Source organism: Phacochoerus africanus, chromosome 4, assembly GCF_016906955.1.
Source record: "Phacochoerus africanus isolate WHEZ1 chromosome 4, ROS_Pafr_v1, whole genome shotgun sequence".
Classification (NCBI taxonomy): Eukaryota; Metazoa; Chordata; class Mammalia; order Artiodactyla; family Suidae; genus Phacochoerus; species Phacochoerus africanus.
The window spans coordinates 149,386,386-149,400,543 of NC_062547.1; the positions used below are offsets into that span (position 1 = coordinate 149,386,386).

Consider the following 14,158-nt stretch of genomic DNA (forward strand, 5'->3'; position numbering starts at 1 on the left):
TGTGTTTTTATTTTATTTTGTTTTATTTTATTTATTTATTTATTTTTGTCTTTTTGCCTTTTCTTGGGCCACACCTGCAGCACATGGAGGTTCCCAGGCTAGGGGTCGAATTGGAGCTGTAGCCACCAGCCTACGCCAGAGCCACAGCAACACCAGATCTGAGCCACATTTGTGACCTACACCACAGCTCATGGCAACACCGGATCCTTAACCCACTGAGTGAGGCCAGGGATGGAACCCGAAACCTCATGGTTCCTAGTCAGATTCGTTAACCACTGCGCCATGACGGGAACTCCTATTTTCTTTTATTTTTATTTCACTTTTTTGCTTTTTAGGGCTGCACCTGAAGCCTATGGAGGTTCCCAGGCTAGGAGTCTCATCAGAGCTACAGCTACCGGCCTACCCCACAGCCACAGCAACGCCAAATCCGAGCTACGTCTGTGACCTACACCACAGCTCACAGCAATGCCAGATCCTTAACCCACTGAGCGAGGCCAGGGGTCGCACCTGCAACCTCATGGTTCCTAGTTGGATTCCTTTCCACTGAGCCATGACGGGAACCCCTACACTGTGCTTTTAGGATCACTAACGACACTGTCTTTATTTTTCTTATTTCCCTTATCAGGCCATATATTTGGGAACCGTATCCATAAAGAGGTGTTTAAATGAATATTTCAGATTGGACTGAACCTAACGAACCTCCCAAACACAGTGACTGGCAACCGTTTTCCTTTACAATAATCTTAGGGATACCTAAGTTTAGTTTTGTTTGCGTTTTAAGATAAATATACGGTAAATTTTAATACAGTTGGTAAAACCATGCTCCACGACGAGAATACATTTGGGGTGGTTCATTTTTTTCCTAATTAGCCTGAATTACTTATAATAAATATACTGACAATATCTAGATGTTAAGCAGCCTCAACAACTTAGCTACAGAGGAAAACTGAGGCCTCAGCAAGAGGGCCTCGCTGCCTCAAGTTCACGAGCAGCAGGAAAGCTGTGCAGTCAACATCTCAGGACCCCTGCTCCATAACGGGTGAGCTTCCAGGGTTCCAAGCTACTTCTAATCGGCAACAGAAAGCCACTGGGCAGTTCACGGAGAAAGGCTTTGAGCAGCATAATGAAGTGATGAAAACAGTCGTTTAAAATAAGAGAACTTGTCTCCAAATAGAGAAGGAATTTTGGAACTTGGAGGGAATGGAAGCATAGAGAGAAGTGATGCAGCGGCTCAGGTCAGAAACAATGAGGGCGGGGGCGGGTACGTTAGGGCCGCGCTGTGTCTTTCACTTCTTGCCCTTGGGCAGCAGAGAGTGGAAGCAGTGGGTGCTAGAGCTGCAAGCAAGCGCTCTAGGCAGGAGCGCTGCATTGGGACGAAGTGGAGGCCAGGCAGAACCAAAGGGAACCCCCTTACAGGGACAGCGTCACAGGTGGAGAGTTAGAGCTCTTGTTGGGGTGCCTTAAGGGGACGTCACTGCTGCCACAGGTTGCCTGGGAGCGTGCAATCCAGAAGGGGGCAGCAGATTTATTAAAGTGGAAATATGCTCCCAGAGAGAGCACAGGCGGTCCTGGGAGTAGGGACTCGCCCCGCCTTACAACCGGGTTTTTCTTGTATACCCATGCTGTGCACCTGCGCGGGGACCTGACCGGTCCCGCATTGGCCCACTGCGCGTGCGTAAGGGCTGAGCGTTGATTGGTCTCCATTAGGATACCTTATTGGCACGTGGGACAGGTTATAGGCAAGTTCCCTGGAGAGTCCCCTGAGGTTATGCCTGCGAGGCCCCGGTGCTCAAGGTGGGGGAGAGACATTACAGTGAGACTGGAGGGGCGGGGTTAAGGGTCTGGTCATTCTTATCTGGGCCACAGGCTTTGGGTTTCAGCTCCTTGAAGGGGACTTGAAGCCTAACAGGTATGAGTAGCAAATTTGGAATTGATCAAGAGAACTTGAGATAAAAAAAATATACATATATGAAAGGTAACACTTGCAAGGGAATAGAAAAAGTAATGTTTACTCTGAGGTTAGGCTGAGGAGTCGGGAAAATGGCGCTGTTATAAAAAAATGGAAAAATTACAATGCAAAACTAGTTTGGAGGCAAAAAAAAAAGTTACCTTTGGACATAAATGAAGGTTAAGTATGAATCGAATTGCTGACTAAAGGTGTCTTGTGTATGTCTGAGAAATGGAAATTGGAGTTTGAGATTTTGAGGAAGAAAAAAAAGTCTAGGACGCATTAGCCTCATCTGGGAAAATGCACGTTCTCAGAGGAGATCAAGTGCATAAACCTTTCTTGGAAATGAACGTGATGAAGACTCAGGAGGAAACCAGAAAGGACAATAAAAAGGATGGAGAAGGAATAGCCGGCCAGACGGAGTGATGACATATACAGAAATTAGGAGAGACCTTCAAAAAGGCGGGAGTGGGCAAGACGAGCAGGTGTCATACCGAAACCACGGACACTTTATAACGAGCCAGTGGGTGTCCTGAGAGGTGTCATTTTTTAGAGCTGTTTTGGTAGCGTGCAAGGAGCGTGAAAACAGAAGTAGAAGCCACGTCAGGGAGAGGGTAGGAAACCTGCTACAATAAAGAAAGGGGCTGATTTAACCACACAGGAAGGATTTTGTAGTAAAGGGAAGAAGAGATGAAGGCCTACATCACAGGCGTGCTCGTGTGTGTGTGTGTGTGTGTGTGTGTGTGTGTGTGTGTGTCCGTCCGTGAATTTTCCTTGTTGTAGAGCTAACATACTGGACCGAAATATCAATAATGCTCTTTTGTTGATTTAATGACCATGTACACTCACTTTACACCCAAGTGAAACAATTCTACAGTCACCCTTAGCAAAGATAAATAATTTGGGTAACAAAAGTTCCAGCCCCCGTGTTCCCGAATATTTTAGAAGGCGCAGTTCTTTGAAGAACCACAAGGGGGCAGGCTGATACTAAACACTGATGCCCAGATTCCTAGCAGGGGTCTCTGGAAGCTGGGCTCTCTGAGGAAATAAATGGCAGCACTGTTGAATCCAACACCAATCCCAAATCATATTTAAACAATTTAAAGCGAACTGGAGCACGGTAAGAAATAGGAGACGCAAAAACTCTAGAATGTGATATGACTTACATGGTTTGCGTTTATAACAGCGACCTTCCACAGGACTCTTGGTAAAGTACTTTACCAAGCGTTTCCATAGGTTTTATTATTACAACAACCCTAGACGACAGGCATTCCCTGACCCCTGTTAAAGATGAAGAAATTTGGAGTTCCCGTCGTGGCGCAGTGGTTAATGAATCCGACTAGGAACCATGAGGTTGCGGGTTCGGTCCCTGCCCTTGCTCAGTGGGTTGACGATCCGGCGTTGCCCGTGAGCTGTGGTGTAGGTTGCAGACGCGGCTCGGATCCTGAGTTACTGTGGCTCTGGTGTAGGCCGGTGGCTACAGCTCCGATTCGACCCCTAGCCTGGGAACCTCCATATGCCGCGGGAGCGGCCCAAGAAATAGCAAAAAAAAAAAAAAAAAAAAGATGAAGAAATTTAAAGTCAGGACAGTGAGTATCTGCACAAAGTAACGCAGCTAATGAGCAGGAGCAAAATTAGGTTAGTCTAGTTGCACCTTCAGGACTGTCTCCCAGAGCTATGAGCACTGGGGCATTTTAAGTATATGGGGGTGGGGGGGGGGGGCGGGATTTCAGCTTTCCTAGGTCTTCCAAATGACTCATGGACAGCACTTGAAAGGAGAAAATACAATCTTATCATCACCCTTTGTCCAGACCCGCTGACTTCCGCTGAGAAGCCAACTGTTGGATTCCATGTAAAGTAGTCTGAATTAAAACATACACGAGGAAAGGAACTTTAAGCCGAAAAAGGGCATGACGCTCTGAAGACAGCTTACTTCTTTCAATTGTGAGAGCCGTGGGCTCTTTCTCGTCTCAACTCTGCTATTCTTCTGCCTTGCTCTTTGCCCCACAGAAGGGATTGCCGGCTGCCCCTGCAAAGCTGAGCCTCACAGTCCCCAACCTCCGGGGCTCTCAGAGAGGGGCCCTCCCCTATCCCCAGTCACCAAGCTAAAATTTTTCACACAGTGAGTGAGGAGGCTCCTTTAGGCATAAAGGAGGAAGCCCTGGGGAGTAGGTGCTGTTTCTCCCACCCCACTGAAGAGCTTGGGACCGCGTGGTAGGCAAGCTGCCCCCACTGATGAAGTCACTGCGGCCTCTTGGGTTTCGAAGCTAGAGCATCTTGCAAGACTGTGGAGGTGAAGGTACTTAGGGTGATTTACACGTTACAGAACCTTTCAGAACGTGAGGCGAGCTACCGTTAGGAAAGGCCTACAAGAGAAGCTTGCTTTCTCTACTTCTTGTCCAGGACTATTTCAAGGACTTTCTCCACTCTTAGGTGGCCACGTTTGATGTACACTTAAAAAAACAAAACAAAAAAAACCACTGGGAGTTCCCGTCATGGCTCAGTGGAAACAAATCTGACTAGCAGCCATAAAGATGCAGGTTCCATCCCTGGCCTCACTCAGTAGGTTAAGGATCTGGTGTTGCCATGAGCTGTGGTGTAGGTCACAGATGCCGCTCGGATCTGACATGGCTGTGGCTGTGGTTTAGGCCGGCAGCGACGGCTCTGACTGGCCCCCTAGCCTGGGAACTTCCATAGGCTGCCGATGTGGCCCTAAAAAATAAATAAGACAAAAAAAAAAAAAAGAAAGAAAGAAAGAAAAGAAGAACCTGGGAATAAGGCATGGCAACTTTTTTAAAAGTTTGTTTGGTTGAGAAAATTGAGGCCCAGATATTGAGTGCCTGGTCCAAGAGAACACAGCTGGCCAGCAGCAAATGGCAGAACCAATTCTAAACCATGCTTCCTGAGGTCACTTCGGGGACAGAGGCGGCCACGGCAGCTCAAAAGTATGAAATGTATCTGCGTTAAGCAGGTCTGTGCACACACCGTTTGGTCGCTCTGGTTTTCTTCCCTGAGATCCTACTCTCCTCCCAGGCTCATTCCTGGGGGGCAGCCCTAGGGGCTAGTGGATTTGGGGAGGGAGGTGGGATCTAGAAATTCTCACTGTGAGTGCCACTCTGTATCTGCTTTCTGAAGGACAAAAGAGGCTGGATCACAAGATTCCTGGGCCGGTTGCCAGGGAAAGGTGGCTTAAGGAAGCATCTCTTTCATGTAAGACACTTTATTTTCTCCTTTTTCTTACCTGACCAGAGGGGGCACGTCCGCTATTTTTGCCATAAGCTTCTTTGCCATAAACATCTTTGCCGCAAGGCTTTTCACCGTCATGTAACGAATTAGCCGTAAGGCAATTCTGCCGTAAAAGATACACTAACCCAGGGATGGTTTGGGTGGATGATGGGGGTTCCACTGGTGGACAGTTTGGATTCACGTCTCCGTTAATGCACTCCTCTAATTTTAGTATAACCTAAATCCCAGCCCTCACGATGGTCTAGACAGTGAAAAGCACACGTGGCAAATCTTAAAATACTGGAAGATAATCAGCTATGTGTATAGGCTTGAAAAGGATGATGATAAAACCTAACAATCTGCCAGGACAGACAGTAGTGAATACAAAGCTTAGTTACAAGCAGGCATTCTAGCCCTTGGAAAATAACACCTCTCTTAAGGCAAAAATTATAGCGAAAAAGAAAAAGGGTGATGCCCAGTGAGATGAACCAAGCAAAACCAGGGAGAGCACAATGTCAAAGGCACGTGCTTAAGTACCCACGAAATAAAATTAGGTATTGTATAATACTGCCATGAATCTGCATAAATTTTAAATGGGATTTCAGATATTTTGTATTTTGCAATAGTCTTTTAAAATCTTGTTATGAAAAATAAATTTCATAATATCCTGTTGAAGGTCCTCTTTCATTTTTAGTGATTTTATCTTTTATAGCAAAACTGCCTTATGGTCAATTAACTATTGATGAAAATGTTTGTAGCACACATGCTCGTGGCAAAGATATTTATAGCGAAGATGTTTCCAGTGCAAATACCTAGCACCTGTAGAGACAAAGGTACCTCTGCCTGAGATGCCCTCAGCTGCCTGTGTTTGTCCCACCATGGCAGCGACCACGTGGTGTGCTGAGACTCTCTCTCCTTCATTCCTTCCCTAATTCACATAAGATGGTAAGCTTACTGAGACAGTGTTTATCACCAATTTCTCTTTGTATCACCAGCACCCAGTACCGTGCTTTCTAAACACTAGTCACCCCCTGGCTCTTGGTGAAATAAATGAAAATATCTATGACAATTCTACCATTTAAAGAATTTTCTTGACTCAAGAACAAAACTGCAAACATGTACCCTTGTGACATATACAAAATGTAGTAGCTTTTGGGGAAAAAAATGTATCCTATGGTTTATAACATGCTAAAGATGTTCCAGTTTTTTTTTTTTTTTCTGTTGGAGACCTAAAGAAAAAATCACTCTCCTGGAAGTAGCGTGAGAGGATGGACTTATCTTTAAGAACCATGGATAAAGTGGGCCTGTAGGTAGGACTGTAGGAAGGTGGGTATCTCTATCTGACCAAGCTTTGAGAAAATCTCTGATTAGCACCATATGACCCGACCTCAAAAGTGCAAGATGCCAAATTTCAACAAAACGTGTATCTAAGAGTATCAGCTGCCCTGAATCGTTTATGTGTGTTAATCTCTTAACACTCACGTGTATGACTTTTGCTGGCCACTTCTTCAAGCAAAGCTTCAGAGGGCTTTGTCACTATACAATGGTTTGCTAATACCTTGAACAGATGATTCCTTTTATCTATGCCCATACAGTCTCCTAAAAAGATTTTAATAAAGCCTACATGGCACAATTACAAGTATGGTCAAGGGTATATACCGCGACATTTGGTCTTTCTTTCCCTCAGTGATGACGCGTTGGAAATCAACCACAGCATATTGTTGGAAATTCTGGACCAGCCATGAGGCGTGTGTTCCAGCACTGGTCTCAATGCTTCTGATTGTGCGCTGTTAGTAAACCACTTAAATGTCCCGAGGATCGGCACTCACCTGTGTGCACGTGTTAATACTGCTCAATGCGCATCTCAGAGTTGTGGTGAGACTCGACTGAATTAATCCATATGACAGTACTTTGGAGGAAGTACAAAGCAATTGATAAACACAAGACAGAATTTTTTTTTTTGTCTTTTTTGTCTTTTTTGCCATTTCTTTGGCCGCTCCAGCGGCATATGGAGGTTCCCAGGCTAGGGGTCGAATCGGAGCTGTAGCCACCGGCCTACGCCAGAGCCACAGCAACGCGGGATCCAAGCCGCGTCTGCGACCTACACCACAGCTCACGGCAATGCCGGATCCTTAACCCGCTGAGCAAGGGCAGGGACCGAACCCGCAACCTCATGGTTCCTAGTCGGATTCGTTAACCACTGCTCCACAACGGGAACTCCAAGATAGCATTGTTTTAATGGAACTAGGCTGGAGCAAAATATGGCCCATTGATTGATGTTTAAATGTCACTTCATTCCACACAACTGTCACCTGAAGGAGTTCCATTCTACCTATTGTGTGTGGCTTGTACCAGAATGAAATGGTTCAAATGTCATTTGCATACCAAATGCTGACTCCGTTGACGTTGGATTGTACAGAATCTCAAAGCTCCAGACTGCTCCTGAGCAACCAACCCTCACAGACAGGATGTGTCCGTGGCATAGGTGCCATCATTCCTCCTGCGGAGCCCATGATGCTCACGAGTAATTGGCCATAATGTGTGTTTCCACCAAGGCTGGCTGAAACCTCGGAATCCTGCCAAAAGGAGCAGCTTCAGCAGCCATTCCTCAGCTACTCTAGTAGGCACACAAGTGTTCAAATTCTACAAATGATGACATTAGAATTTTGTTTCCAAAAGATAACAAAGGGATGTGGCAGCCACAGAGAAGACTAACAACTGTCAGATAATATCTGGGAGCTCCTTGCAGTCATCACCCCTATCTTTAAATTAATGCAGAAGGAGTGCTAGTGGAGTTAGCAGTGATACAGGTTAAAAAAAAATGCCATTTAAAGACCAAAAACTGCTCTCAATTGAAACGATTCAGTATTGGAGCAAAAAGTGCTATGCACGGCCTTTGTCTTCCTCCTTCCGTAAGGAGTAAGCATCTGCCTCACTTCATTAACTTCCCCCAAGTGCAATGGCGAGAGAGATGTGTTTCGTATTTCTCAAGGAAAAAGCCTTAATTATGTTTAATATGTCTAGTCAGGCAGATGAGGAAGGCGATTTTCTGTTTCAGGAGACTTTGTATCACGACTATATACAACACTCTCCATCATTTTAAGTTTGCTGTCCACAGCTTCTGTTCTGGTCCCTTGGACAGAACCCACTAATGCTAGTGTCACTGTGCTTACTTTGCTAGATTGACTGTAGTGAGTTTCGGGACCCCAAAGTCTACTGTACCCGGGAATCTAATCCCCACTGTGGTTCCGATGGCCAGACATACGGCAACAAATGCTCCTTCTGTAAGGCAGTGGTGTAAGTATCGCGCTCACCAAACCTCCCCTGCAAATGCAAACTTCCAGAATAAGACTGTAACACTTTCCTTGAGCTATCCCACAAAATTCTACTCATAATAAGCTTTAGGCAAACGGGCTGTAAACAAATAGAGCAAAAACAACCCCTTCCCCCAAATCACCTGACATTATCTAACATCTGAAAATATACTCTTTTTTACTTTACTTTGTCATTATCAAGTTGACTCAGGGAACAATTTGTTTCATTTGCATGTCTAAGAATTTTTGATACATTTTCTTATTTGTCTCATTTATTTCTAATTAAAATGTCAATAATTTTCATCCAATTATGTTTGTTGCTGTTGTTATTAATATTTTTGGAAAAGATGAAAGAAAGATTTAGAAGTGTGGTCAAGTTTGAAAAGTCCTCAAATGGAGTTCCCGCTATGGCCCAGTGGGTTAAGAACCTGCCTTCAGTGTGGGAAAAGAATCTCCAAGGGAATGGATATGTGTTTATGTATGACTGAGTTACTCTGTCGTACAGCAGAAATTATCACAACCTTGTCAATCAACTACACTCCAAAAAAACTTTAAAAAAATTATTTGGCTACAGTGGCTCAGGTCACTGCAGAGGCATGGGTTTGATCCCGGGCCCAGCGCAGTGGGTTAAAGGGTCTTGCATTGCCACAGCTATGGCATAGGTTGCGGCTGTGGTTCTCATTCAATCCCTGGCACGGGAACTTACATATGCTGTGGGTGTGGCCATTAAAAAAAGAAAGAAAGAAAATTTATCAAAATCAGAAACATGAAAAATGTGCAAGAAAATTTACCAATAAAACATTATTTTACCAAATTATTTACAACTATTTTATTTTATAATGAATTATAGGTCGCTTAAGGCACTAGAGTCCATTCATTCTTCTCTTTTAGTCTGATGAAAAGAGCCTTTCAGTGAAGAATAGAGGAGAGGATTATCCCTTATTATCTGGACTTTTCAAACTTTACAGACCACATACTAGGAAGATTCTATCCAGGGCCATTTTTTTTTTTAAGCCCACATCTGCAGCACATAGAATTTCCCAGGCTAGGGGCTGAAGTGGAGCTGCAGCTGTGGCCTACACTGCAGCCATGGCCACACTGGATCTGAGCCATATTTATGACCTATGCCTCAGCTTGCAGCTACACCAGATCCTTAACCCACTGAGCAAGGCCAGGGATCAAACCGGCATCCTCACAGATGTTATGTTGGGTTCCTAACCCACTAAGCCACAAAGGGAACTCCCAGGGCTGACATTTATTGAATTATCTGCTTATACAAGAAACAGAAAAGGTGCTGTAGATTTTAGCCTATTGCTTGTGAGATTCCTGATTAGGTGTAATTTATAATTAACAAAAATGTATTCAATCAATCAGCAATCTTTCGGTCTGCTTGCTCTAAAGCAAGAGGATTTAAGCGAGAAAAAAGTTATCCCACTTCTTCGACCACTGTCACCCTTCTCTTCTGTTAGATTCTTTTATAAATGCCTTAATTTCCCACAGTTTAGACATAGAATTCCAAAGCACAGGGATTATTTAAATTCCTATTCAATATTAACAGGGATAAATACCCAGAATGCTATTAACAAATACCGCATCAATATATGAGATATATGTGCCTACATTTATACATAACATCTCAGACAAATCGATATCAACATCTTGCCAGAAAGGTGAAAGGTGAAATTTGATTCAATGGTCCCCTACTACTGAGAAGGCCTGAATATATGTCTGCTTGAAGATGCCAATTGCCTGAATGTTTGGCTCAGCTTCTCACACTGTCTATCAGGTTAGAACTGACAGACTAGTCTCTTTGCCATTATATCTCCTGCCACTTTTACCTTTTCCATTTGTACTAATATTTACTCTCAGATAATGAACAATTAAAACCAAAAGGTCTAGGAGTTCCTGCCATGGCACAGCAGAAAGGAATCTGACTGGGAATCATGAGGTTGTGGGTTCGATCCCTGGCCTCACTCAGTGGGTTAAGGATCCGGTGTTGCCATGAGCTGTGGTGTAGGTCGAAGATGTGGCTCAGATCTGGCGTTGCTGTGGCTGTGGTGTAGGCTGGCAGCTGTAGCTCTGATTAGACCCCTAGCCTGGGAACCTCCATAGGCTGCAGGTGCAGCCCTAAAAAGCAAAAAAAAAAAAAATTAAAACAAAACAACCAAAAGGTCTGAATCTTAGAAAAGCTCTGAAGTTTAAGGGTGATGCTTTCTGCAGTTAGGCAGGATGGATGTTGCCTCTGAGTGCATTTAATTAACTCCTGCCCGATCAGCAACATGGATACCTGTATCCAACGATCGCATCAACCATGACAGACTGAGACCTTGTCCCAACCTCTGTGATGGATACTAGGACTATTACACTGAGCATCCATTTGTCTTTCTTTTTTGTAGGAAAAGTGGTGGGAAGATCAACCTGAAACACCCAGGAAAATGCTGAGTCAGAGCCGGCGTGTTCTCCTGACCCGCCAGCTCCCTCACCCTTCTTTTCTTGCTTCCACTTTCACTTTTCTCTAGCGAATCCCTTCCGTTTAGAAAGACACGCCTTCTACTCTGCCTCGGTCTTGGACATTCAACTTCTATTTCCCTAGATTCACTTGTCAATAAAGTAAATTCTGTAGAAGCACTGTCTGTGTGTTTACTTTGGGACCAAGACGACATACAGATACAATATGCAGCACTGACCTGGCATAAACTTGGATGAAAAGACCAGTTTTTTGATGGAAATCAACCATGCAGTCACTATGGGATATGGAAAAATCCCTTCCCCCTCTCTTATTCTTGGAATTTCACTATGAATACTGAAGGATTTTAGCAAAAGGATCACATGCTCATAATTATTTTATAATATCTATTATTTAAGTCATAGATCATGAATTATGGATTCTTCCCAATTTCAGGAAGAGTCTTTTTTATCAGAATAAAACATCCCCTGTGGACCACAGTTTTCTTCTCTCTGTGGGATGATGGACTTTATTACTACATAAGAGACACTGCACAGACATCACTATTTGGTTTCCCAGCAACATCAAAGGATCTAAGAGAAAGAAGTGAAAATATATTCAATAAATAATGAAGAGATGCCAAGTCTCTAAAAGCATGCAAAGAACGTAGTTAATGGACCTTAATTGTGGAATGAGAAAACCGGATGAAAGGGGAGAAATCTGAAGTCCCAGAGAAAGTCAAATTATACTCGTATGTACAAATAATTTGCTGGGTGCACTCACACAAAAGACCTCCTGAGAAGCCTTTACTGAAATACTAAATAACCATCCCTCCATCAGCGAACAGACACTCGCCAGGTGTCTACTGTGATGCAGACTCATTTTCCATGCTTGGCGGATGGGTGTGGATGGCGGTGAGAAAGGCGAAACAACAACAACAAAGAAAAATTACTACCTTCGTGAAGTTTACCTTCCAGGAGGGGGAAATAGACAAAAGCAATAAACATAGTAAGTAACACAGTCATCCCCGGGGAGAGATGGTGGCCGATTGCGATACTAAGTCAGAGGGTTAAGGACTTCTTACTGGGAAGGTGCACAGACAAGGGGTTTGTGGAAGAGCCAGAGGCGAAGCTCGAACACGGTCCTTAGGGCTAGAGCACACCTGATGTCTTCTGGGTTCAGCAAGGGAGCGATGGAGATGGAAGAGGAATGAGCGAGCGGGCACGTTACAGGTGACAAGGTCGGAGAGGGATGAGTACGAGCCACGAAAAATTCCTTTTACTCTGATTATTAAATGTGTTTCCTATAAATATTACGATCATGCTTCTGCTTTGCAAAATCTCATACTTTATGCACGTAGATATTACCCTGTGTGTGTGTGTGTGTGTGTGTGTGTGTATGTTCTGTGACCTACACCATAGCTCATGGCAAGGCCGGCTCCCAACCAACTGAGCGAGGCCAGGGATCAAACCTGTCTTCACAGATACTAGTTGGATTCATTTCTGCTGAGCCACAATGGGAACTCCCCCTTTATGTTAATAATTGAAGAAGGCCTAACCAAACTGGGGCGGGGGCGGGGGGGGGGGGTACCTCTGATATTTAAGTAAAGAGCCTGGGAGTGGATTCAGTCATGCTAGAGAAAAGAAATACCTTCTGTCGGTCTCCCATAATTAAAGATCATTCCCCTTGCTGAAGAAAAATAACCACATGCTATATAATTAGGGTACAGTGATTATAAGAGGGTGGATCTTTGCATGACACTGACCAGAATGTGAGCCATGGCTCTGACACAAGCTCTGGGTTTTGAACAAGTCATCAGACTTCTTTGATTGTGATTTGCTCATCTGTAAAATGTGGGTATTAGTATTTACCTCCTAGATGTATCGTGAAGATTAGGAAAATGATGCATGTAAGCCCTTGGTCTCTGAAATGTAGCAAGACCTCAAACATCAGTAACTTTTATTATTATGCTCTGTCATCAGTTTCAGCATTTTACTGTCTTTATAAAGCAGTGGTAAGGACATTTTGACCTCTTTCTGAGTCTTGACAGAGCTTTTAAAACATCTATCTTACGTTCATCTAACATTTTTGAAAATGCACATGAAATTTTTTTTTGTTATTTTTATCTGTGTACTACATTCCCTGCTCACTAGGGGAAATTAAGCCCTTTTCTTCTCTTTAGCTTCTACTCCCTGAAGTTCTTGAGCTATTCTATAGTCAATGTATAGAGCACGAAAGTGGTTTGATAAGTGAATTCTTACACATTTTTGAAATTACTACCTCTCTGCATGGCTCACTCCTCCTCTCTCCTGTTCAACTGTCCCCTCCGGCCAGGCCACTTTCCCGTCAGCTGGCCGCACACAAATTGCATTTCCACCTCTTTGCCCTCTCCTGCCTGGAATGCCTCTTGTGCCAGCTTCTGCCACTCTGCCTACCCTTTCTCGCTCGTACAAATTTGTCATTTTAGGGCTGCTGTTTATTTCAAGGCTTATTTCAGATACCGAGAGGAACTGAACAAAATACCATTGCTTCTCTTGTTCTGAGCAATTCTTTAGGTTCGAAAGGGAGACATAAAAAGCCAACCACAGACGATCAGCAGTCATACGCTTCTCAGAAAGAAGAGGCACATCAAATATACGCATCAACACTCAAAACACAGGAGCTCGGGTTCAGGGAGGGACACATTTTTCACACCTCAGTGAATACACACTTAAGATTTACGCAAATTATAATTTGAAAATTTTACATCAAAAGAAAAGGGTGTAAACACACAGCGTGGCCTCAGCTATAAGATGCGTCGTGACGTTCTTAGAGGGGTGGGTACTGGTATCTGCCACTTGCTCTGAATGGCATCAAAGATGGATTAATGAAGAGATAAATGGAAAGATGTGGGAAAGAACGAGTATTCTACTATCCGAACACTTTCCTCTAGAAGATGGGCTGCACTATAAAGTTACTCTAATGTAGCTGTGTGTCTAATACCTTTCCTTAAAAATACTGTTAATGATTTTTATTATTTTAGATGATTTTTATTTTTTCCCTTATAGCTGGTTGACAGTGTTCTGTCAATTTTCTACTGTACAGCAAGGTGACCCAGCCACACATACACACGCATTCTTTTTGTCACGTTATCCTCCCTTTTTAATTATTTTTAAAAGGCAGAAACTCTGCCAATAGAAACAGATACTCATGATTCTGTCTCTGCCCAGGACAGAACATAATATT

The 14,158-nt window shown here is 43.8% G+C and overlaps 1 protein-coding gene across 1 annotated transcript; it reads left to right on the forward strand.

Moving 5' to 3' along the window:
- Window positions 1-319: 319 nt before the first annotated feature.
- Window positions 320-10,929, forward strand: LOC125124392 (serine protease inhibitor Kazal-type 6-like; the record flags this gene model as incomplete). The annotated part of the gene is made up of 3 exons (XM_047774511.1): window positions 320-358; window positions 8,355-8,470; window positions 10,884-10,929. Coding segments are annotated over 3 exons (201 nt in total), but the record flags the coding sequence as incomplete, so codon positions are not given.
- Between the last annotated feature and the right edge of the window lie 3,229 nt (window positions 10,930-14,158).